Raw genomic sequence first — 27083 nt, forward strand, 5'->3', positions numbered from 1 at the left:
CTAAATATATTCTTAAAATATCCATGTTTTAAATGTTTCCTCAAAATAAATAGGGGGTTATTACCAATTTAAGCAAATAACATGTCATGAAAGTCATTGTAAGACTTGTATTTCTTCAGAATTGCGACCAGTTTAAAATGTTTTGGACAGGATTTGGTGAAGGGACCCTCCCTTACAGAGTGAATAGTCTCAGTAAATGAACATTTACATTTATCTGACGCTTTTATCCAAAGCGACTTACAATTGCTATATATGTCAGAGGTCGCACGCCTCTGGAGCAACTAGGAGTTAAGTGTCTTGCTCAGGGACACATAGATGTGTCACAGTGGATTCGAACCCTGGTCTCTCACACCAAAGGCATGTGTCTCATCCACTGCACCATCACCACCCCTAAATTCTTACCTGAACATGAGAGTGCACAGTGAACATATGTGAACATGAGAGTGCACAGTGAGTCAGTAATGTCCCTTAACTCAGCTCTTAATGGTCCATTTGCCTGAGTCCCAGTTATCTACTTTTCGACCTTGTCACCAGTCCATACAATTGACTCACACTTTGTGTATGTGCTAGCATGAGTGGGTGTGTCATGAGTGGGTGTGTGTCTGTGTGTATGTGAGGAGTGATTAACTGAGAGAGGGTTGCAGATTAGTTCTGTAACATGTTCAGTTTTTGTCCCGTGTCCCATAGAGCTGTGGTCCTCAGTGATTTCCTGTATTGATTTGTCCTTTTGATTCATTTTTTACCTCTCCATCTGTGCACTGCTACTGAGATCAGGTAAGAATTTAATTATAAAAACAAAAATGAACACCTCATTAAAAGTTACTACATGTAGCTGTATCTGAAGGAAATTTGGGTTATCCATTAAGCAGCATGAAATATGGTGTAGGGTTCTGTGCCATAGCTACATATGCTTTTATTTGTATTTTGGTTGTTTGGGTGTGGAATGTGTTTGTGAGGTAAGACGGTGTGGCAGAAATAAGGAACTACATTGCCAAAATGCAACGTGGTTATTAGGAGAGGTTCGGTGAGATGGAAGGATGTAGTGGGATTATTTAAGCAACAGGTGTGTGGGGTTAAGGCGGGGAAGTTTGAAAGACACAAAGGGTGAATGTGAATGAACGAGTTTGAGCTGCTAGAGTTTTAAACAAGCCCGAGTTATCTGGTGTTTCTAAGCATTTCGCTGGCTACACTGCGGAAGAGTGTTGGAATTATCGCTGTCTCGATTCCTGTCTTGTTCATCGGCTGTGTTTGGGCTGTGCGTGAGCTGAATAGTTTACATTTTTAAGAGTTTCCATTACAACGCCGCCGAAAAGAACGAACTCATTTGAAGTTTGCTGTGTTTTTAAGTATTTCGCTGGCTGCACTGTGAAAGAGTGTCTGGACTATCGTTGTTACTATTCCTGAAAGACACTCGTTATCAGAGGTCCCTGGGCTGAGTGGGAGCTGAACGTTGCAGCGCTGTGAATGAGTTACCTCTTTTCATTGTGGACTGCGAGACACAAAGCCAAGATTCTGTGTGTCTGACTCCAGGTAGGACTGGAACAGGACACTCTTCCTTTTAACAAACTATTCACTCGCCCTCAACCTACAAAAAAGACGCTACAAACTGAGATCACACACACACACACACACAAACACACACACAAACACACACACAAACACACACACAAACACACACACACACACACTTAACCCTCAATTAACGAATGCTAAAATATCCGAGGTGAAGGTTATTCATGAACTAGTAGAAGAGGTTAACGCATTGAGTTATTGCTTTTATATTCTGAGTTGAACCAATCACTTTATTATTTTATTTGTGGACTTTACTACACGAAGTGTTTGAAAACGGATGCACATTTTGTTATTACAGTGGTTAATGAGATGCTTCATTTACCCGTTTCTTTGTTGGTTGCTCAAGATGGTTATGTACAGGTATATTCATTATGATTTTGTGAATACCATGCTTTAATTTTTTGAAATTGTTGTATGAGAATAATTTCTGTTTTGACTGAAGTACACTAAAAGAGTTACAATAAGACTTAAATAAATCATTTTATTTTGATGTTAAAATGGTGGGGTAACTGTGTGCAGTTCTGTAATGGGTGATAGGTTCATTTCATGATTACCACCGTCACAGAAAATGGCGCCTTAACAGGGACTTGCATTTAATTGTGTACTGACCCTCAGATTGCTTATTCTTGTGTGATTTAATGTATCTATTTTTGTGCTTTAAAACATGAAAACTATACTTAATCTGTGGAACTAAACTGAAGTGGCAGACAGAGTAAAAATAATTTAATGTGTTAAATGTGGGGTATGAAAGTAATTATTTTGACTGATGTAAACCACTTCATAAAATTAGTGCGTTAACCAGATTATGTAAAATTGAAGTAACTGACTCATGTCTTTTGAACTTTGATGTGTTGAGGTTGTAATCAGTGTGGGGGTAGTTGAGTTTTTAAAAGTTTCACTTATCAATTGTCACAAGTAATTATGAGAGAGAGGTAATATTAAAAATTCTATGAAGTGAGTAATTGCATTTAATACTATATGGTTTTTGTCCATTTTTCTTTGCGTCCCACACTACTGACAATATACAAACACATCATATCTTTTTACATGGTGAGAACCGGCAGATTCATCACCCTTTGTTGATATTGAGGTTCCAGATGTTGCAACTCCAGACTGGACACCTGCCCCTCAACATCTGTTGTCTAATTATCCCTCTTCCCCTTATGTACCACCTAGCCCTTTACAATCAAGAACTCATGTGCAGTTTGCTTAATCTGATGTAGCCCGTAGCACGCCTGTGCACAGCTTTGTATGGTTCGAGGACCAGATGCAGTTATGCACTCCATCTCCAGCAGAGGCATCAACTAATGTTTCATCAGTATCTTCAGGTGTCTAATATGATTTGCCTGGTACATTTCCAACACCTGCAAGGGAAATTGGACACCTTACTGTTTAAGTCCAGGGAGATTGGGACAAATTGTATGATCTCATGGGAAAACAAGAGACAGCTGTAAATGCACTTACCAGTGAATTGAAACTTGCTTCTTCCTAACATGAAAGCCAATTGAAAAGTCTTGCTGAGAAGGTGGACAATCACACCCATCAAATTTCAACGATTTTAGTAACTACCAAACAACAAGCCGAAACAGAGACTGATCAAATGGTTAAAACAATGAAGTTGCTTATGTTGGATGAATTACAAAAAATTGAAAAGTCTTTAGCCTCAAATCTTTGTTCCATGGTGGAGAAACTTCAACTAGAGACACAGAAAGATATTAAAACTGTCCAGCAAAACTTTCAAAAAAGCCATGATGAGTGAACCCAGGATTTCACTTAGTTGACCGCCCAGCTTGACCACCTAAGTGATAAAATAACTCAACCGCAAGAGAGTACAGAATACAAAACAGAGGATCTCCTGAAGGAACCTGAATCCTCAAATTATTCCATGAATGTGTCACCCCCTGTAAATGCGGGTGCTGTCAAGAGCGACCATCTCAAATGAACCTTTCCTACTTTCGGGAGACCATCAGATGTTTCCGATCCCTTGTTGTATTTAGCTAAATGTCAGGATTTTCTTGCATTACATCTTTTAATTGATTCTGAAATTCTTGCTACTTTCCGAACAGTCTTGCATGGCACAGCACGTGATTGGTGGGAAGTAGCTAGAACTACAGTAACTGCCTCGCATGATTTTGAGTCTTCATTTCTTACTGCCTTTCTCTCTGAAGATTATGAGAATGAACTTGCAGAGCGTGTCAGAATCAGAACTCAAGGAGAGAGGGAGTCCATAAGAGACTTTGCCTTTTACACATAGAGCACTACAAAGGTGGAAGCCTACCTTAACTGAGTCTGAACTGGTTAAAATGATTTTAAAAAACATAAAGCCTCACTTAGCTAGCCAGATATATGGTCGTGTAACAACTGTAGAGGAGTTGGTGCGGTTGGGACAACAACTTGAGAAGGATCATTTACAGCAGTTACAGTATAACTACCGTTTGAGCTCAAAACAAGCTCAGCCTGGACTCAAAGGACCCCTACCAACCATTAACCGGCTTGCAGATAAGCCACAGGTACAGTGTTGAAGGTGTAAAGGGCAACATGCTTCTAGTAGTTGTCCACATTTTTCTTTGCCTTCTCAGTATGTTCCACCACTAGAGCAACCTTCTGCTAACCTACAACGGTCCTATCCTCCTAGATCCAGAGGTAAACCCACTAACAGCACAATGACAGCTGCAAATGCTTTACAACAGAAAGTGACAACACATTCACAGAAAGCTGTTGTCGTACCACAACAGTTAATTGTACCTATTGGTAATTGGGCCATTGTGGACACTGGGGCAACTTTTACACTAATTCATGAGCACTTGTGGAAAGACCTCACCCCCACAGAACACAGCCTTAGCCCTTGGTCTCTTGGACCTTTATATTTGGCAATGGCAGAAGTACCTCTGGGATGGTTATGTTTCGCTTAAACTGCGCAACCGTGTTTGCACCCTTCATGTTGCTGTGTTAACCTCCAAAGCCCTTGCTTATTCTTTTGTCTTGGGACTAGACTTCATTTTTTTTTTAGTGGGATGCAAATAAAGGTGTCTGATGGGCAGTATTCCTTTACTTCTGTTCCCCATGTGGATTACCTCTTCCAACCTGGTTATGCAAGTTTGCCAACACAGATGGGGTACCAGCATCTGCAAAAGGAAAATCAAGCTCACAGCTCCACACCAAGTATTTCCCTGTTAAGCTCTATTCCACCCTTAATACCACCCATTCCCTTAAAAGTTGAAGGTGAGGATAATACAACTCTCATTAATCAAGCAGTGGATGCGGCTCACTTACCACCTGGTCAAAAGCTTCAATTAAGTCACCTCCTAAGAATAAATCCTCAAGTTTCAATATACTCAACCTTGCAGTTGGGGCATACAGCTGTTCTCCAACATCATGATTTCCATTACACGAGAGTAGATGTTAAAACTTCATGCTGATTTGTACTCGGCTTTCGCCAAGACAAGCACCAACTAAGACGTAGCTTTACAGTAACCTATACTTCTCCATCCATTTACGCTTCTTTCCAAATAGTGATGTGAATCTCCTTCTGTCTGGTGTTAATATTCAACGGCTGCAACCACAGTGCCTCATGACAACCGTCTGGATTGAGCAGAGTAGGGGACATCTCTAGGGTCTTCAAGTGGGCACCTTCCGTCCTCAGTGTTTCGTCGACTAGCCCACGACACCTCAAGAGGGCTCGACAGTGACTCTGGCGTCCCAGAGTCACCCCCATCCGTCCCCCACTCAACTCAGCCCAGCTTACTGACCTTTACATCCCTCCTGCTGCTGAGGCTGCTCCTTTGACCTAACCAAAATCTCTCACAACCTCTCCACAACCCGACCATACGCGCCAACCCGTTTGACTAAGGCTGTCGAGCCCCACTGCGGACGTGAAAAAAAAAAAAATCTGTCCGAACACCAATCCTCATTCACGCAAAATACACAGGAACGTACTAACTGTAATTACTATGCAAACTCTACAAATAAACCAACAGACTCATCAAATTTAAGAATTTTTCGAAACCATAGCATGGCGGCCTGTACACAGCCAGCCAGACTCTTTCCGTCTCAACCACAGCCAGTTGCTGCTCCTCTCTGCTGCTTCAGATAAGTTCTTTACTGTGCGACGCAACTCTTGGCCACTGAATCCGACGTCTCTGAGGAACCGGGTTGTGGAGTGTGCCACAAATCCTCGACAACCCACTTCCACTGGATAAACCCAGACTCTCCATCCTCGCTGTTCTGCTTCAGTGACCAGCTGAGCATACCGCAGTTTCTTCCTCTCATATGCCTCATCTACAGCATCCTCCCATGGCACTGTTAACTCTATCAGTTGAACAATGCGTGCTGATCCAGACCACAAAACAATATTTGGTCCGAGGGTAGTGGTGGCTATCTCAGGTGGAATAATAAGCCGTTGATCAAGATCAGCCAGTATTTTCCTGTCCCTAGCAGCTTCCAGTTGTCCTGAGCGAGAATTGGTTTTAGCACCTTTTCTTGGTGGTTGCTCGCCTGGGCGGAGGAATATTGTCTTTTGTGTGTAATGTTTTGCTAGAACAGGTGGCAACTTATTGGTCATGTTACGCTTGTCTTCCAATGCTAAAGCCAAACATCGGAGTACTCGGTCATGGCGCCAAGTAAACCGACCTTGGCTAAGAGCCACCTTACATCCTGTCAAAATGTGCCTTAATGTGGCAGGTGATGAACACAAAGGACAAGAGGGATCCTCTCCTACCCAGAGGTTTAGGTTCTGTGGTGATGGGAGAACATCATATGTTGAACTGATAAGGAAACTGATCCTACTCTCTTCCATTGACCAAAGGTCTTGCCAGCCCATCTTGCGTTGTTCCACACTCTCCCATCTCATCCACTCTCCCTACTTGGCCTGGGAAATGGCCGTTATACACCTCATCCTCTCCTCCTGCTTTCGCACCTTGTTGACTACGAGCTTCCTCCTTTGAGAAGGGGCTGCCCTGTGCCATTTAAGAGGAGCTAAACTGAGCCCAAAACCCCCTCTTCCATGCTGTACCTACCCCACGATATCACCAATTTGAAGGGCAGCCTTTGCCTCTTCCACAGATTTCTTTGCTGACCACTTTCTACCAGTTTTTAACACAGGTGCTGCCTCCCTTACACATTTGTCGCGTGACTCTACTAAGGTCATTTCCAGTCTGACCTTGGCGCACTTAAACTCCTCAGTTAAAGCAGAGACTGGCAGCTGCAATACTCCTTTACTATAAAGTCCCACTCTGCTGAGGCAGCGTGGAACTCCCAACCATTTCCTGATATATGAACTTTATTAACGCTTCCAGCTTATCCACTGTTGTCAAAGAAATCTCTTACACAGTCAGTGGCCACAGCAACCTCGGCAGTAGACCAAACTGAAAGCACTAGAGTTTTAATTTCCCTGGTAAAGCGCAGCTGTTTATGCTCTTCAACCCTTCCACTGCTTGTCGTCTAACTTCTCCCACTCGAACTGTCCTTTAGATCCCCATCGTACCATCTCCTAAGACTCTTCACAGGCTTCTCAGAAACGGTTGGTATTGCCTCACCATTAATGAAGAATATTTTATCTACCACCTTGACTTTAATTATCAAAGAAGACTATCAAAAATTAAACGCCATAACAGAAAATGACGCCTATCCTCTGCCAAATCTTACTGAAATCCTAGAATTCCTTTCGGGGTTAGCAATTATTTCCACTCTGGACCTTAACAGTGGATATTGGCAAGTGACTACCACAGATTTGTTCCCAACTTTTCTAGAATTGCTTAGCCACTCAACTCTTTAAAGAAAAAGGGCAGAACTTTTCAGTGGACATTGCAGTGCCAACAGGCCTTTGAACAACTGAAAACATGCTTGATGACTCCACCCATCCTTGGCCATCCCAATTTAGAGCATCCATTCATTGTGAACACAGATGCCAGTGAGACAGGACTGGCTGCAATGCTGTCCCAAAAGTTGAGACAAGGCATAGAGGTAACAGCTTATGCCAGTAATGTTTAGCTGTAATATGGGCATTAGACACGTGGCAGCACTACTTGGATAACAGAATGTTCACTGTCGTTACCGATCATTCTGCTTTTCAGTGGGTAATAAATTCACCCAAAACCACCATCCTTCTTATTCGATGGGCCATACAGTTGCAAAAGTATGATTTCATTGTTGGGTTTTGAAAGGGAAAGTTAAACGCAGCTCCAGATGCTTTTTCACGGATTACCCCACATACAGGTTGTAACCTGCATTCCAATCAGAAGGCTGTCAATCCACTTCCAGTTACTGCAGAATTGATCCGGGAGAAACAGCTCCCAGAAATAACGAAAATCTTTCAAATTTTGGCCGAGAACAATGGCCAAAAGAAACCTGCTGGGAAGATGCAGAAAATTGTCAGCAACCAACCTAATCAGATGATGGGGGTAGACATCATGGGACCCTTACCCCGTAGCACTAACCAAAACGAGTACCTTCTGGTATTTGTTAATTACTTCACCCACTGGGTAGAAGTTTTCTCCATGCATATAGCTACAGCCATGACAGTCGCTACACTATTCTGAAAAGAGATGGGGATTTTCTGGTGTCTGACAGAGGCACACAGTTTGTGACTGGAGTATTTAAAGAATTATGTGAAAGCTGGAATGTAAAGCTGGAACAACCAAAGCTGACATGACAAACATGACAGAGAGAATCAATCGAACCCTTAAAAGTATGATTGCTGCCTATGTAGATGAAAATCATAAGAGATGGGACCAATACCTACCCGAATTTAGATTTGCCATCAACTTGGCAGTGCAAGAAACTACTGGAATGTCTCTTGCGAAACTTCAGTTTGGATGTAAGTTACAAGCTCCGATGAACAAGCATCTTAAAGGTAAAGGTCATGATCTTTCACCAGATGCACCCAACTATGAAGTAGTGTATCGCTTGAGTCAACTGCAAGCAAAGGCAAAAGAGAACTGTAAGAAAGCACACCTGAGACAACTTAGAAACTACAATAGGAATCAACGAGACCCACGAGACTGCGCACTCCCTCCCGGACGGCAGCCGCCCCTCCAACACCCAGGCGGCCGGCAGCAATTTGTTTATTTTTTTTTAATATATATATATATATATATATATATATATATATATACATACACTCACCTAAAGGATTATTATGAACACCATACTAATACTGCGTTTGACCCCCTTTCGCCTTCAGAACTGCCTTAATTCTACGTGGCATTGATTCAACAAGTTGCTGAAAGCATTCTTTAGAAATGTTGGCCCATATTGATAGGATAGCATCTTGCAGTTGATGGAGATTTGTGGGATGCACATCCAGGGCACGAAGCTCCCGTTCCACCACACCCCAAAGATGCTCTATTGGGTTGAGATCTGGTGATTGTGGGGGTCATTTTAGTACAGTGAACTCATTGTCATGTTCAAGAAACCAATTTGAAATGATTCGAAGCTTTGTGACATGGTGCATTATCCTGCTGGAAGTAGCCATAAGAGGATGGGTACATGCTGGCCATAAAGGGATGGACATGGTCAGAAACAATGCTCAGGTAGGCCCTGGCATTTAAACAATGCCAAATTGGCACTAAGGGGCATAAAGTGTGCCAAGAAAACATCCCCCACACCATTACACCACCACCACCAGCCTGCACAGTGGTAGCAAGGCATGATGAATCCATGTTCTCATTCTGTTTACGCCAAATTCTGACTCTACTATCTGAATGTCTCAACAGAAATCGAGACTCATCAGACCAGGCAACATTTTTCCAGTCTTTAACTGTCCAATTTTGGTGAGCTCTTGCAAATTGTAGCCTCTTTTTCCTATTTGTAGTGGTACCCGGTAGGGTCTTCTGCTGTTGTAGCCCATCCGCCTCAAGGTTGTGCATGTTGTGGCTTCACAAATACTTTGCTGCATGCCTCGGTTGTAACAAGTGGTTATTTCAGTCAAAGTTGCTCTTCTATCAGCCTGAATCAGTCGGCCCATTCTCCTCTGACCTCTAGCATCAACAAGGCATTTTCGCCCACAGGACTGCCGCAAACTGGATGTTTTTCCTTTTTCACACCATTCTTTGTAAACCCTAGAAATGGTTGTGCGTGAAAATCCCAGTAACTGAGCCGATTGTGAAATACCCAGACCGGCCCATCTGGCACCAACAACCATGCCACGCTCAAAATTGCTTAAATCACCTTTCTTTCCCATTCTGACATTCAGTTGTAACCGTCTACCTATTCACTCCTAGTGAGACAAGCTACAAGATAATTTTGAGGGAGGGCCCCACAGACCAAACTTTGTTGAGAATGTAATGAGTGAAGAAACAGTTGAAAGATAAACCTCAATACACCAATAGAAATGCCTTCATTTTATATCCGATGACCCACACAAAAGTATTTACATGGCTTCATCACCCAGCAAACACTGAATATACAATAACATACCCTAAAGCTTCACACTAATGCAATACTGTCTGATGAGTAGCAAAAAATAAACCTTAGATGAAAACCTTAGTTTTTCATTGTCCTGTAATCCATAGAGTACATCCAAGGTTTTGTATCATAGAGTCAATGGTTCAATTGGCAGTGATGGACAGCAAAGGAATAATCGTCCCGTGACAGAGGTGAAGCAGTTACAAGTTGTATTCCACATTGATTCCAAATGACTGCAGTCAAGCTTTGAAAACACTATCCTTAGTGTATAGAATTCTCATGTTCCAAGTCGAATTCCAGCCTTGAGCCTCATCGAACATATGAAAAACAGATGACATTCAAAAAGTCCTTCTACAAACAAAACAAATACATACTAGCATTAAATGTTGGTCACAAACCAAACAATAGCCGAAACCCCTTCCCCCAAAACAAACTAAATACAGCTTACACAGAAATAACCTCAGTTATTTGACATAACAAATAAGACGAAGAAAAACACTTACTTGATTGAGCTTGAAACAATAGTTTCTCAATCTGGACTCTAAACAAAGTGTGTGAACATAAAGAGAAGAACCATGCTTCCCTCTGCACACCTTGTCCTAACTTCTTCTCCTACACGGCTATATACAAGGGAGTATGACACCTAGAGCCCCCTACTGCATAGTAGTGGTATTACCAACGAAGAAAGAAAACCAGGAACCCAACTCTGGGTGGTTACACAGTTTGGAGTTCAGGAGATTGTCTTCACCAGGACCACACCCCTAAATAAAGAAATTTTCAGATGGCACTTAGAGGCTTTTGCATCTGAACTCTTCATATATATACATATATATATATATATATATATATATATATATATTAGTGCTGTGCGTTAAACGCGTTATTAACGGCGTTAACGCAAACACATTTTAACGGCGTCAATTTTTTTATCGCGAGATTAACGCTCTTTTTGGCCTAGCAAACTTTGTATTTTTTTCACATGCTGTTGCAACAACTAGTAACGTTAGAAAAACTACAACATCACACCGGATAGCTAGACCGTAAACAAAACAACAGGCACGCCGCACGTACTTGTTTGGGCTTGTGCGCCGGCCAAAGAGTAGTAGGCTAACGTTACGTTTTGAGTGGATGGCGCGAGCGCGAGGCGCCGATCTAGAGACGTGCACTCTCAACGCAATAGAGTGCGGCGCGGGACTAGATTTGATGGCCGAGTGCGAGGGCGGGCTCGAGCGGTAATGCACTCACTCTGTGTGCGGATACGGGAGAATAAAACGATTCACGGGACTCCCGCAAACTAGAAATATCTATGAATAAAACATAAAAACTAATACATTTTTATTCATATGTTGCATAAAAGCAACAAGAACAACTAAAACAAAATAGAAACGATTTACAGTCCAGAGTTTATTTTTATAACATGTTTGCAGCGTTGAGGGATGTAGCCAATCACAGACATATGTGTTGATTTCTTGAACGCAATGACCAATCAGAAGCATTTAAAATAGACTCTCCTCACCGCTCAAAACAGACTTTTTGTTCAGTGCTGAATTCTGTATGCTGGCAAATCCTCAAATTATAACAAACAAAGTGTATATATTATGGAAGATGCATTGTGCAGTCAGCTTCATTGATAATAACAGATGTGTGAGATTGCGATGAACTGATGTCAGCTTTTTAGGAATTATTAAGGGAGCGCACTTTGCGCGCATTCAGTCATGCCAAACCATGCACTCAGTAGCCTGCTTGCTTTTATGTTATAACAGTGGTTTGTGTGTTAATGCTTTAATAACAAATAATTTATCAGGAGCATTTATGCTGATGTGTATGGTGGCGACACGTAGGCGAAAGTATTTGGAGGTAACGTTAGCCTACAAAAAAAGAGTCTATTTGCGGGTGGGAGCGGGACAAAAATGTTGCGGGCGGGAGAAAGTAACATAGAAAGTAGTTGACAACGTCAGTTATAACGACCCACGTATTAAAAAAAAATGGACGGGTTTAAATCGGGCTCGGGCTCATAATTACAGTTTATGTGTCGGGCCGGGCTCGGACACAATGCGCACGGGCTCGGGTCGGGCTTGATTTTTTGGGCCCGATCTAAGCTCTACAATGGATGACTTCAGACAGAAGCACATGGATACCACAGCTAAGAACAAACTTAGGCTACTGCTGATCCACTTTTCCATGTTGATAAGAGCATTAAAATTAGAAAAAATAATGAGACAAATAGAAATCAAGGGACATTTAGAATAGATAAAAATGTGCGATTAATCGCGAGTTAACTATGGCATTAATGCGATTAATCGCGATTAAATATTTTAATCGTTTGACAGCACTAATATATATATATATATATATATATACATTGTACATACATTGTATATGTACACTCAAATTCTGTACACTCAAAAACAGTAGTTTTCAATTGTAGTAATACAAAATTCAATTCAGCCTTAGTGAGCAAAAGAGGCTCTTTTCTTTTAAAAATTTAAAAAAAAATCTTACTGACTCCAAACTTTTGAATGTAGTTCAAAAGTAATTAAAAAGCTCATGCTGTGATGAACAATGAAATTTTTCTTGATCCATTTAATGCATGAGATAATCTGCAGAATTGATAGATAAATCACTTATTATTACTGAATCAGATTTGATTTAACTTGATGAATATATTCATGTTTCTTGTCAATCGCAGTCACTGTACATCCCATTTAAGGGGTCCTGTGAACAAGACCTATTTCATGCATTTTAATCACTGATTGACACTGCAAGATTCAGTTAAGTGTTTTAATAGGTTCATCTCATGTTGGCAATAAAAGGTAAAATGTTTATGGTGAATTAACACTGTCAATATTAAACATTCTGGGAGTTGCTCATAAACTAATGAGCAAGTGAAACAGTGTGAAGGGAAATTACCAATTCATTTGTGAATGTTGCTCTGTATAGACTGAGTGAAAGTGCCCGAAGTGAAAGAGAATAGGGAGGTTAGCAAAAAGAAATTAGAGCAACACATGCAGGAAGAGAGAGAGAGGATACTGGGCCAGTGCTTTAAGTGGGTTGAGTACAAATGGGGACCAATTGATTGAGCCTGTGAGAGAGGATGGCCAACAGCATTTCTCTTTCTCTCCCATTCACCATTGTTCTCTCTTTCTTGCTCTGCTTGCCATTGGGTGTGAAGGACACCAATGTGACAACTAATTATCCAGTTTGGAACCCAACACAGCTAATTAAATGCAACACCATGCTTCCTTATTATGATCTACAATTGATTCCTCTCCTGAGCAAGTTCATGCTTATCTGAGCAAGAAGTATGGTGCAATCCTATGAATAAGTGTTAGAGAACTAGGAACATTTGGGAAAAAATAGATCATTATGGTGCATAATATATTGGCTGTTTATTACTTTGGAGGCCCTCAGTCAATATCCTGCTTTAAAGATCAAAACGAGTGAGCGTGTTGTTTCTACATTTTATTGATTTAAGTATACGATACTGTGCAAAATGTTTGGGGCAGTATGATTTTTAAATATTTGTGGAAAAAAAGTATCTTATTTTCAACAAGGCTGCATTTATTTGATCAAAAATGCAGTAATGCTGTAAGATATTTTTATTTTTATTTTTCTATTGAATGTATTTTTAAAATATAACTTATTGTTATAATTAATCTGATGGTAAAGCTACATTTTCAGCAGCTACTGTATTATAGCCTTCAGTGTCACATGATCCTTTATTATTATCAATATTTATTATTATCAATGTTAAAAAAAGTTGTGATGCTTACTATTTTTGTGGAAACCGTGAAGAAAAAAAATCAATATTTTTTGATAAATAAAAAGTTCAAAAGAACGGCATTTATTTGATATATAAATCTTTTGTAACTGTCTTTACTGTCACTTTTGGTCAATTTAATGCATCCTTGCTGACAAAAATGATTAATTTATTTAAAAAACTTCTGAACAGTAGTGTATTTTCATTTCAAATTGCACAAGAGCTAGATTGATTAGAAGCATAAATAATTTACACAATGTGTTGTGTTCACAAAATGCCTATTGCACATTTATTGGATTGTATATCTTTAAAAGCCAGCAGGCAGTAGTAATTCAGTTTCACAGTTGTAATTAAATCACAGAAATTCAGCTCCTAAAATGTAGAAGTTTAATTTGTGCTCATTATTGTAAGTGTATATCAAAATGGTAACAAGTGAGAACATTCTTTTGGCTTTATAGTGAATGGAAGAGAATGGCCTTTAGCTAGACATGAGTTTTCCTCTGGTCGTGTAATTATGTATCTTTCCATCGGTCATTTGTTCTGTTAATTATTTCACTATTGATCTGTGATTGGCAGAGATTCAGCAGGAAGCTATATGCCCAGTGTGTGCCACATGCCCCTGACCTTCTGTTGAGCATGATCAAAACGATCATAACGAGAGAGCGTGATGATTTGAAATACTTTCAGGATGTTACACAGAAATAAACATTTGCTTTGCAACTTTTGACATATCACAAACTCAAAAACAGCAAACACCTTTTTGCATTCTGTCATTGCCATATTTATCAATATTAAATCTTCTTATCTGCATTCTCTCAGGATGGACCATGATCGAGGCATGGGAAACAGTCGTTACCGCTATGATGAGGAGGAGGAGGGTGAGTAGCCTTAGGCATGAAACCAGACACACGCACACGCACACACACACACACACACACACACACACACACACACACACACACACACACACACACACACACACACACACACACACACACACACGCATGCATGCATGCATGATCAGCATGACAGTAGTTACATGTTGTGTAGTGAGGTTAGTTTGGGATATTTTATCTTAACTCACATGTTTGATTGAAGAAAAAATGCAAAGAGAATAATCAAACAAATAAAAAAATAAAGATATTATTATTTAAAAAAACATTTTTAAAAATAAAGGCACCAAAAAGATTTTTCACTGCAATGCCATTGAATAAACATTTTGGGTTCCCCAAAGAAACTTTCAGGGAACAATTGACCCTTCGCTAAGCCCTGCCCTCCTTAGTTACTGTTGCTACGCCTGTCAAGCTTTTGCATCTAGCACATCTATTACAGTGTGTATGCACCGGTGTCAGACATTTCCAATGAGATAATTAGTCATTTTTGGCGAACATGTGAAATATCTGAGAGAGCAAGACAAAAGGGACTGCAGTATGCATTCGAGGGATATATCCACAACATAATATGCAACCGATTAGAGAATAATTTAATAAAAATTGAAGCTAAAGCCTATAGTCGCAGCAGCCGCCCCCTCATACGCTGGCCATTCAAATGGAACACGCACAAATAGAGGAACAGCTATGTTCGTGCACAGCAGGGTAAGTGAAATGTGAAAATAATCTAATAATTATAAATCAAACAGTTTATCCATAAATCTTGTGGAATAAGACTAACACCAAGGGAGCGGCGTTAAAGTTACTCAGTCAGGGGTAACGTTAGGCCGTCGATTAACAAAATGCTGAAATATATTTTAAAGTATGTCAGTGAGCCTCCCTCTTGTCTTTAAACGTCTTATTTTACGTTAAAACGTGCATTATGACCCCAATTATTTTATAACAAACAAAATATAACAAACAAAATATTTATAACTAACAAGCAAAACGAACCCAATTATTTCCAACTTCCTGTTAATCCTGTCGACACTTAGTTGTGAATGGGCTCTCCCACACTGCTTGATCCATGCACATCATTTCTCACCTTGGCTTTTAGATTTTCGGGAGGAAAAAAAATTACACTCCCCCGTCCAAACTTTTAGGATACCGGGTATCAGATTTGCACAATCCATACACACAACGCTTCGGAATGTTTCCCTCGCTCGAAAGCTTGCCAGACCTCCCGCTCTATTTACGGTTGCTAAGACACGATTGGCCAGTGGAGGTTTTCGGGCGTAGCTTAGCGAAGGGTCAATTCATAAAAGAAGCATACTCATCTCAAAAGGATCAAAATAACCTTTTTCCACTATAAAGAACATTTGGTAACGCTTTAGATTACAGCCCAGAAAGTACTGCGTAATTAAGACGAATTTACAGCGTAACTTTCGGTAATTATAGTGTACCTTTAAAGTACTTGCATGTAAGTATAAGAGAACAATATGTAAAGTTTGGGGAATAAAGGGGTAACAACCAGGAGAATTAAAAAAAATTATTTATACCGTAAGTAGCCTATTATAGATCTAAGGGGTAGGGGAGCACGGGGCACAGACTAACGCGGGGTTAAATGTAACACGGACCTTTTACATAGTTAGCGAGGATCAAGCAGGTTGTGTTTCCGCTCTTTTTCTCTGTGCAGCCCTTTCCTATATCTCTATCCATGATATTGATCCATAGAAGGATGATTGGATGAGGGATGGATGTATGGATCAGATGCACAAACAATATCAAACTATACTATAACAACTAACCCCTCTGTCTGTTACAATTAACCCTGTATATGGGGTAAGTTGTAACATTTGCATTTCTGTCACTTTCAGTGCTACTGTATGAAAATGGTAGGTCCTAGACATTTTTTTTAAGTGTTCATTTGTAGCAGAGATGTGTATGTTGCTTGTGTAAAAAAAAGATGAATCTAATTTAATGATTTTTTAATAATTGAGCCAAAACCAAAATGTGTTAGGTTGTGCCTAGCTCTCCACCTACTTTATTATACTACTATGATACAACAAATTTGGGAGCAATTTACAGAGAACATACACACCGTACTTTTTTGTAATAATGGTGTACCAATACATACTGTATAGGCTTTTTAAAAATTACAGGGTACATATCTATGCATTTATACAGTTTTTTGTTTTGTTTTTTTAGCAAAAGTGCAGGGCCCGTATTCATAAAGAATCTTAATGCAAAGAGTAGCTCCTAGTGACAAAATTCTAAGAAAATTCTTAGAAATGTGGGCGTTTACTCTTAAATTTAAAGAAAAAATCCTAGTAAAGAAAAAAGTAATTCAGAAAGCATCTTAACCCTTAAAAGAGGTCTTAAGGTCAAAATTGTTAGGAGCACGGACGAGGACTTTTAAGAGGCTTAAGAGTTTCTTTAGCAGAGGAGAAAATGGCAGAAAGATGAAGCGGGAGAAGGAATGCATTGTAGACAATTGATGACAGTGAGTTAATAAGACGCTATAGATTAGATCGTGCAGGGATCATGTTTGTGACCGATTTTATTAGAGACACAATAACATCTCCGACACAGCGCAGGAATGGCGTAGTGCCAGAAATTAAATCACTACTGTACATTAAGATATTTGGCAGCTGGGAAAATGCATCAATGCAGCAGTGATGATTTGGGTCTATCACAAACTTCTGTAAGCAGAGTGATCACAAACAATTACAGCACTTTCAGAACCTCTTATTGTGCTGCAGTTCATTTTGTTTCCACTGGACATTCCCACCTTGCAGGCTCAAAAAATGCATTTATGAATATAGCAGGCTTCCACACAAGCAGGGGGAATGAACCGGAATTAATTTATTATTAACCGCTATAAGCTCCCACGTCTGCTTCTGTGCTGTGACACCCGGCCTGATTTTCCTTTAAGGATGGCCTTATGTTCATCCACTAACTGGGCTCACAGTGAACACTGTTCCTCTGTACAGTTGAGCTTTCTTGTCCTTCTTGTTTTTTATTCCATGTTTGCTACATTAAAACCAACATTCAAACCACCACTTAAATAGACAGTGGAACAATTTTTATCATTCTAATCCAATCAAATACCTTATAGGAAATTAACAGTATGGTAAATAAAAAAAAAGGATTTATATACACAAATATAATGTGTGTGTGTGTGTATAAGAATGGTCAAATAGGAAAAATTACGCATGTAATTTCAAAGTGAAGGCTTAGAATAGACCCTATACTTAAAATCACTATTTTTTTCCCTCTTGGACAACCAACCAATCACAGTCTTCAAAAGATTGTGTCATACATAGCAACGGGGTCAGACCCGTCTACTCACTAAGATAAAAGTTTTTGTCTTTCCCTTACTCAGAGTTGCTCTCAGATCGGTCCCGAATGGCTCTTAAGCTAAGACTTCTATACGTAAAAGATTTTAAGCTAAGAGTTTTCTGAGCGGATTCTTAAAATCTTTATGAATACGGGCCCTTATGTTTAAGTTTGGGCTTACATGTTTCAAGGCAAGTAAGGCTAAAACTATTACAATGTTTTTTAAATACTGGGAAATATACTCTTGTTTCATGTAGTTACAGGGTAAGTGGTGTCCTGTAAAAGATGAGTAAATGGTGAGGACGGATTTCTGGGTGTACTGCATTTTCTTTTAATACACATTATACAGAATAGCAAGAGACGTGATTTCTTCTTCAGATTCATCAGTGGAAAGAAGGAAAAAGAAGAGGAACAAGAGAAAAGCCAAGCAAGAGAAAAAAGGGGGGACAAAACGAAAACGAAAGAGAAGTGTTGTAAATCTGTTTTGAATTAAGTTGTTTTTCAAATAAAGGTTTCCAAGTCAGTGATATTAGATTGTGTATGTATTTTTATTGTACTTACCCTATGGAACAAGAGGGTAACAAGCACCACTACATGAAACAAGAGTATTTTTCCCCAATATTTAAGCAAAAGTTGCAATAATTTTGGTTTTCAGTGCACTTTTGTTAAAAAAGAATACTGTATAAATGCATAGATATGTACCCTGTACCCTGCTCACGCCCCTGCCCCTTTTGTCTCAAAATGTATTGTGCCCTTTTCTGATAATTGTAAATAATAATAATTATTATTATAAATATTATAATAAATGAAACACACCCTTGCCACTAACAATAATAATACAAACAAATATTATATTTAAAAAAAAATTGGCGGAGAAGTGGTAGGCGGAGTTTCCTTTGCAGCGCCTCATACCCAGACAACAACATAGTGTCGGCCCAGATCCGGCCCACATCTGGTACGCGTTGAATCCACATCTACCAGATGTGGCCCGGATCTGGGCCAACACTATCTTGTTGTCTGGGTACGCATTTAACGGTTCTGGTACCCCCATTTTTTTACAGTCTATCGGTACCCCACTACGCAGCAGTTCGCGCGAGTCTCTTCAAACGAGCAGCAGGTAACGTTTAAGCTGATACGGAAAATTACATTTATCCTACCATCACCATGCTATTCTAAAAGTTGCTGTAGCATGCGAGTTATTCTTAACTACAATAAAAGTAGGCTATAAATCGATTTCAGACGCATTCTGAGTGACAATGTCATTCGTTTTTATCCAAGGAATAAAAGTTGAAGGGGAAATACGTCTAACAGTTAGTTTAATGAAATCATTATGTCCAACTCTAAATTGTGAGGAACTTATATCTTTGATTTCATAGTAAATAAGGTTCATTTGTTCATTAATGTTACTCATGTATGAACCAACATGGATGTTATTTAACATTCAATGGATGTTAAAGGTTCTTCATGGAATCATCAATGCTAATATTTTTTATTTTATTTTTATTTTAAGAGTGTAGTTATAATTGTAAGATATCTTCTAATGCATACACATGTTTACTTTTGCCACCTTTGATAAACAAAATGGGCTTATTTTATATAAGATTGAGTACTTCAACAAGGTTGCACTTAAACACGTGCTCCTATAAATTACTGAGCACCTCCTAAATATGGCTACAACAAAAACTGGGCTAGAAACAGGCTCATTTTAACCCACTGTCCTTTTCTTCCCATTATCTTTTCAAGATTTGACAGACCCACTCAAGAAAATAAAGTGTCCCAAATATCCTGCCATTCTGCCATCTTCAAATAGATAGAAAATGAAACATTGTACAAAGCACATTATGTTCAAATTAGTTGAGTTATTATTACTGTGCCAACAGCTAAAAATGTTTTTCATATATCCGCTCGCTTTCACAATGAACTATTTTTTTCTTCCTCCACTTCATACTTCATAAAACATATGTTAAGAAGATGAGGGAAAATTGACATGAAATTACAAAAGCAACAATGTTCCCTGAGGGAGAAAATAAAATATGGAATGTTGCTTTTGACAGTGAATCTTGTGGGGCTTCAGTGAATCTTACATACACTAACATTTAAAAGTTTGGGGATGGTACATTTTTTTAAAAACTTGAATTTTTTTTTTTTAAGAAATCTCTTTTTACTCACCAAGGCTCCATTTTATTTGATCCAAAATACAGAAATATTGTTTTCTATTTTAATAAAATTAAAAATGTCATTCATTCCTGTGATCAAAACTGAATTTCCAGCATCATTAATTCAGTCTTCAGTGTCATATGATACTTCAGAAATCATTCCTTGTACTCAAGAAACACCCCCCCCCCCCCACACTTAAATTACAGCTGTAATGTACAGCTCTTTGAAATGCTAAATTTTTCATTATAATAATAATAACAAAAACAATTATTCATATTATCTTTCCAACAATTGCTTTGCTCTTAAAATTTGATGAATAGCAGGATGAGAGTGAATTTAAACAGTATGTTTTTCTTATGGCTAGACATTCTCGTGTTGTAAGTGTCTGTCCTTTGACAGAACTGGAAGCATGAAGAACTATTTCAAATAAATAAGCTATTTATTAATCCTACATTGTCAGTATTGAGTGCTACTCCATCAATAGTTGCACCAGATCATGCCACTTTTGGTCTTGAACATGTTGGCTTGAATGAGCAGAACATTTTCTATGGAGCATGAAATTACTTTCCAAAATCAATTACATCCAAGACATCGAACAATATGTTGTTAAGCTTCTTCTCATAGTGTGATCTGCCTCTCTCAGACCATCAATCCATCTACATTGGTGTTCCGGTCCCCCGCGGTTACCGTCGCAAACGCAGGCGGAGACGGTCGTCCATGTCGAGTCATGATGCAGATGTAGAACGAAGACTTCGGCACGACCATCACAGAGAAGAACACTATGATTGTGATGACAGAGATCGATACGATCTAGAGGCGGCAAGCCTGAATCATCCAGAACACAGCCTGCCACCAGACATCAACAGAACCAGTGAGTGAAACAGAGCTTGAAGTCCTTCACATTAGTGATTTGTAAAGTGTGTCCTATTACATCATATGATGATACTTGTGTCTTGTGACTGAACAGCATAAAAAAGGGAAACATTTCAGACCTTTCTACTTTTTTATTGTCAATATGATGACCCAAAGACTGGTGACCCCACAAAAACAGGTAGTAGAATGTAGAATCACTATGGATTTTATATCCGACAAGTTCAAAAGATGGGAAATGATTAAATTCAAATGCCCTGTGAGGTAGTAGACTGAAGGAAATCTGAAAGAGAGAATGCAAATTCAAGAGGACTATATAGGGAGCAATACTGCCGTACATTTGTGTGTGTGTGTGTGTGTGTGTGTGTGTGTGTGTGTGTGTGTGTGTGTGTGTGTGTGTGTGTGTGTGTGCGTTATGTTTGTGCGTGTGTGTGTGTGTGAGTGTGTGAGTGTGTGTGTGTGTGTGTGTGTGTGTGTGTGTGAGTGAAATATAGTTGTGCCTGGTTTATCGGATATACCCCACACCCTCACTCTCAATATCATGCTGTGCCGGGAGCAGGATAGAGTCGTCACTGCAAAATAGAAGACCATGAAAAACAATTATGGTGATGCATCTCTAAACACTCTAAACACACAAAGTTTGCAGAGCAATGAAATAAGCAAACATTCAGAGGAAGCGCAACGCTCTTTCATTTCGTACTTTTATGCTATATTAGCACACTAAAAATATTCTTATGTACAAAATGGGTAAATTTGAAGTCAAAATAACATCACAGGTACTTTTAAATGTATTTCTATTTAGCTTTAATTTATTTGTATTCAGTTAAAGTTTTAGTAATTTTAGCACTCCAACTTATTTTATTTCAGTTAGTTGCCAAGACAACATTTCTTTTGATAGTTTTAGTTAACAATAACAACACTGATGCAAACAAACAGCTAAAAAAGGCCTTCAACTACCACAAGGATATAATTTTAACGCGATTTGTTAGCAACTTATGTTGTAAAAGAAATCACTTTCGATTAATTTAGATAATTTATGACATGGGACAAAACATGAATGTTGAAACAATGCAGAATTAGTCGTCCTGGGGTGCATTTCCCAAAAGCATCGTTAGCCAACTATGTTCGCAAGTTCAGCATAGTTGAGACGGTGTTTCCTGAAACCATCGTTCCAACGAACATTCGCAAACGGCATCGCAAAGTTGTGTGGTTGGAACGACAGCACTTGACCTGTAGTTAGAAGCACAGTTTCTTGTTTGCATGACATGTGGACTTAATAAATCCATGTTTTGAGCAAAATTAGCAAGCTGACATTCAGTACAACCTGTTTCTTTTATTTTGAATTCATACAAATGAGCCTTTGATTGAATCTGGAAATAAAGCAGAATAACTGAGAAAAATTAGAAATAGTCCTCAGATGCCATGTCCGTCATTTATAGCAAAACGTCTAGTATTAATTTGATCTCAAACAGATTCATTAAAATAAGTTATTACTCCAACAGGTGCGTGACATCATTAACCAACATGGTTGAACGAGCAATTTACGACAGTTTGGTTTCCGGCAGCCTTCGTGACTAGCTAGTTGATTTCTTCAACGATGCATCGTACTATGGTAGTTAACCAGCCAGTTACGTCTTTGTGCGGGAAACGTACCCCTGTTTGGCTTACAAATACACATCATGACTAAGCAGCTTTATTACGGAAAATCTCCCAAATGCCTGACATTGGCTAAAAAGGCCATGACCTCCATTGCTGCTGACATGGAACTCAATAGCTGTTTGAAATCGCACCCTTTACTCCACTAATAATTCATTAATTGCGGGAATTCATTCGGCATGACCCTCACAGTGCATCATGGGTATTCTCTAGCCATAAAGTGCATAGATATATACAGTTGAGTGTACATTTTGGGATTGAATGAGTTCACTCGATAACGTCCACAATGGTTTCGGACACCACTACAAATGGCGGTTCCATCAAATAGCACCATAGGGGGCGATTTCAGAAACAGCCGATGTTATTGATCTTTTCCGGGTCTTACTTACAGCTGTGAGTAATTACACATTTGGCATTAAACTTCAATTCAGTCAACAGCTTCTTAGTAATCACCTGTTCATGTATCATATTGCTGAATTATGATAATTAAAGTGTCCATGACAGCACGACAATTTGCATTCTTACCTCTTGCCTGTTTCTCTGTCTGCTGTGTTCTCCTTGTTTAGTCGAACAATCTTCGCATATAATAGACTGGAAGTTGATCGTTTTAAAGACACTTATGCTCTCATAAAAGTTTGACTTTCAAGCATGCACACTGGCATTAAAAGAGACTCTTTCTCGTCTCTTTGTTTTGCCACCACCTCTTTCACATCTTGACATCTATGGGCTTCTGTTCTCCACGTGTCTCTTCTTAAGTCAGACCTTTAGTCCTCAGGAAGCCTCTGTGTGGATGAAACAGGCAGAAATGATCAAACCATAGTAAGAAATAAAGATGTACCTAACAGTTGTCCGAGCTTACAAATGCTGAGCAAAGAAATGAAAATAAAAAAGGACCAGAAAGGCCTTGACTTTGAAACATGCACCCTGGCATCACCTCAAACAAGCCCAGAAAAACAAGCACAGTGTGGATTCTCAGCTTCAATCACAGCTCACAGATTTAGTCCTCACCCAGAAAATTAATGAACAATGGCTTACACTGTGGTATTCCTCCAGGCACAGGCAATCATCACAGCAATGTATCAAACATACACAGTGGGGATCCTTGTTTCTTCTTAACTTTTGAGCAAATACTTTCACTGTGTGTGCTGCTGCATTCCACTGGACTTTTTATTTTTGAAGGCTATCTCATTCTGATCTCTGACTTAGCGAGATCCAAGCAAGAAAGTTTTCAAACACTCCTTTTCCTATAAATTTCACAGTGTCCCCTGCAGCAGAACGACTGCGCTACATTTTAGGCGATGAGGAGGAGGCCATGCCCACACCCACTCTCTTCACTGAGATGGACACGCTGCAACATGAGGGAGACGAGCTGGAGTGGAAAGAATCAGCAAGGTATAAAAACATACTCACAAAGGCATCACAAATGGCATCAGTCTTGCCCCAATTGGAAATTCAAAATCATTTAAATTCTGTGGCTCAGTGGTTTCAAAACAAGTTATGTATCCATGAAGACACACACGGTAGTTAACATTTGATCATTATCATAAAAGTAAAACAATTACAAATATTTTCATTAATTGAAATAAAGCTAAAATAAAATATAAAAATTTGATGAAAAACTTTTTAACAATTAGAAATGTTGCCTTGAAAACTAACTGACATAATAAAATGTCTAAATCTAAGTAAAAACTAAAGCTAAAATGGCAATATAAGTATAAAAGAATTGACAAAATGCAAAAGCAAAACAAAATGACGAAGCAATTTTTTAAAAATATAACAAACCAAATATAAAAAACAAATTTTTAATATTCTAAAATAACTACTGATGTGATTAATTACTTCTAGTGAATATACTGAGCTGTAAATGAAATATATCTATTTATGTATTTGTTTATTTTGTCAGAATGCACAGATATTTGTCATTTGCAACCATTATAAATGATGCTTTTAGATTTTTAAAACTAAACATTTTAATTTAATCTCTGCGCTATTGAGACAGAAATTACACATTTCACTTTAAAACAAACAGCATCCTCATCGGAACGACATCAGAAACTTAAATTTCCTTTTCTCTCTGCTTGACTTCAATTTTGTTTGTGACTGTGCATATCTGCAGGTGGGTGAAGTTTGAGGAAAAGGTCGAGGAGGGTGGGGAGAGATGGAGCAAACCCCACGTTTCCACACTCTCCCTGCACAGCCTGTTTGAACTACGGACATGCCTACAGACAGGCACCGTGATGCTGGACCTGGAGGGATATTCACTCCCACAGATAGTCGGTGAGCAATGACACTCTTTATTCTGGGTGCTTTTCATCTGATGGGAGGCTACTGTTGTACTCTGAACAATCTAATCCTTTGTACAACAGATATTGTCTTGCATACTGAAGTGTAATTCATAAAACTGTTTCTTTTTCATTGTTTTTTATTTTTATTTTGATGCATCACAATATTTTTCTACTGTTTTTATGCATTTCGTTTTGCTGCCAATGTACTTTTAAAGCAAACCACTTTAACTTTTGTCTCATGCAGATGACATCATCGAACGTCAGATAGAGGAAGGGTTGATCAGTCCTGACCTGAGAGATAAAATCAGCTTTGTTTTGTTGAGAAAGCACAGACACCAGACAAAGAAGCCAATCCACCGCTCCCTTGCGGATCTGGGCAAGTCTGGCTCTGGAGGCGCCAGTGAGTCTTCAATCTTTAAATGTTTTTATGTTGTTGTTTTTTTGCATCTTAATGTAGAATGCAGCCTAATGGACCACTTGCACTGAGCTTCGTGACGCACTTCCGTTTGGAAATAGTACGTCTCATTTATTTCCGGTTATGTTTATTTTCAATGTATTGTGGTCAATGAGTTGAACAAACGCCACCTAAAATGAGTGTCCGCAATAAGATTTAAAAATCTGTCAATTTTTATTGACATGAGAAGGTACAGTATATTCTGATGTTTACTGTGTGCAGAATTTTCCAAACTTATCGGAACATGAAGTTTTAATCCAAACCAAGCCGATCTGAGAAAGCAGCGGGTGTTAAAAAATACGCCATTATTTCACCACAGGGTGTCAGTGTTCGTCTAAACTATTTACCGCGACGCTGAAGTGTATGAGAACAGATGAATAACATCAGAACGAACCACGAAAATTTATTTATTTGGATTAAATATTTTAATCATTCTGTGTTATTCTTCAATGTCAATCTTTTCACTATACATGTTTATGCCCAACATGCTATAATACTCAAAGTAGTTGACTGTCATTCTCCTCTACGCTGTGTACGTTATTGATTAAATAGCCTAGCCTATTTTACATCATTACAGGCACCTCACGAGCATTAATTTATTCATTCAACTATTTTAAAAGACTGGAATAAACACCAACTCACACAGGAAATCCTTTTAATAGTCAATTTCGTTTAAAAATGTAAACCTAACACCAGAAATGTCAGAAAGAGAAAAAAAAAACTGTTAATGAGTAGACGAGCATGCTGCGTGGATACATATTTAGCCTATTTATTTTACAAGACTGCACAGTTGGAAAGAAAATATATAGGAACATTTCAGCAAGCTCAAGATAATTAATACAGAGATCATTATTCATTGTTTTAATCAATTGGCAGCCATAAAACATAGTGATAATCTGCATTCTCATGTATGTAGGTGCGCTGAACGCTCTAACCGGAAACTCTCAATATGTACTAACTAGAACGTGGAAGTAGTTGTGTAAGTACCATACTTACCATACCCTTACCATATTTGGAACATCAGCTCCCAAAGCAATAATATATAATAACAGGTGAAAATGTCGGTACTACCATATCAATTCGAGCCCGAATCTGATCCGGAAAATGCAATGATTGCAATCAGCAGAGCATTCCGGGCCACTATCTTCCATATGAGAGCAAAGCGGATTTAAAGCTCTGTAAAGGACAAAAATAAAAGAGCACAAAAACACAAAACTTACATATTACTTTTACGTTTAGTTTTTTTTTCCTTTTTGGAACTTTACAGCCACTGGTCACCACCCACTTTCGTTGTTTAGACTGACAAGCCCATTGTTAAATTCAACCTGAGCATAAATAAGATCACATGGGCTTCAAGTGACATGAGGGTGAGTAGGTCATGACAGACTTTTTGGTGAACAATCCAAAATTCTTTCAGTGGATCCTTTCATTGCTTTACACAGTTCATTAATATCAGCTTATTAGAATAACATTGCCTGCTTAATAGGTAATTTAAAAAAAAAAAGTAATGTTGTTTGTCTCTCATAGCTCGGAGCCCAGCCCGAACTCCTGCCGCTGGAGTAAATTTTAATCGCTCTACAGAAGATCTGCGTAGCAAGCAAGCAAACTATGGCCGACTACGTGAGTCTTTGATCCTCTTTTAATCCTTTTTTAATATTATTGCATTTTCTGGTAATGTCACAGGTGGTTGAAGTGCTGGGAAGAAAATAAAGCTAGAT

General features: G+C 38.9%; 1 protein-coding gene across 3 annotated transcripts in view; it reads left to right on the forward strand.

Moving 5' to 3' along the window:
• The first annotated feature begins 629 nt into the window (after nt 1-629).
• Nucleotides 630-27083, forward strand: part of slc4a5a (solute carrier family 4 member 5a) — a 46222-nt gene continuing 19768 nt past the window's right edge. For 2 of the 3 annotated variants that reach the window (XM_077240873.1, XM_077240874.1), the window contains exons 1-7: nt 649-774; nt 14555-14613; nt 20744-20971; nt 23886-24018; nt 24743-24903; nt 25156-25311; nt 26893-26985. In XM_077240873.1, coding sequence (XP_077096988.1) covers nt 14556-14613; nt 20744-20971; nt 23886-24018; nt 24743-24903; nt 25156-25311; nt 26893-26985 — 829 coding nt within the window. In that variant the 5' untranslated portion in view covers nt 649-774; nt 14555. Of the gene's footprint in view, nt 775-14554; nt 14614-20743; nt 20972-23885; nt 24019-24742; nt 24904-25155; nt 25312-26892; nt 26986-27083 lie in introns of all 3 variants that reach the window. The other variant, XM_077240872.1, reaches the window with a different exon arrangement.

Source organism: Siphateles boraxobius, unplaced genomic scaffold, assembly GCF_051911475.1.
Source record: "Siphateles boraxobius isolate OS27281-9 unplaced genomic scaffold, OSU_SipBor_1 24, whole genome shotgun sequence".
NCBI lineage: Eukaryota > Metazoa > Chordata > Actinopteri > Cypriniformes > Leuciscidae > Siphateles > Siphateles boraxobius.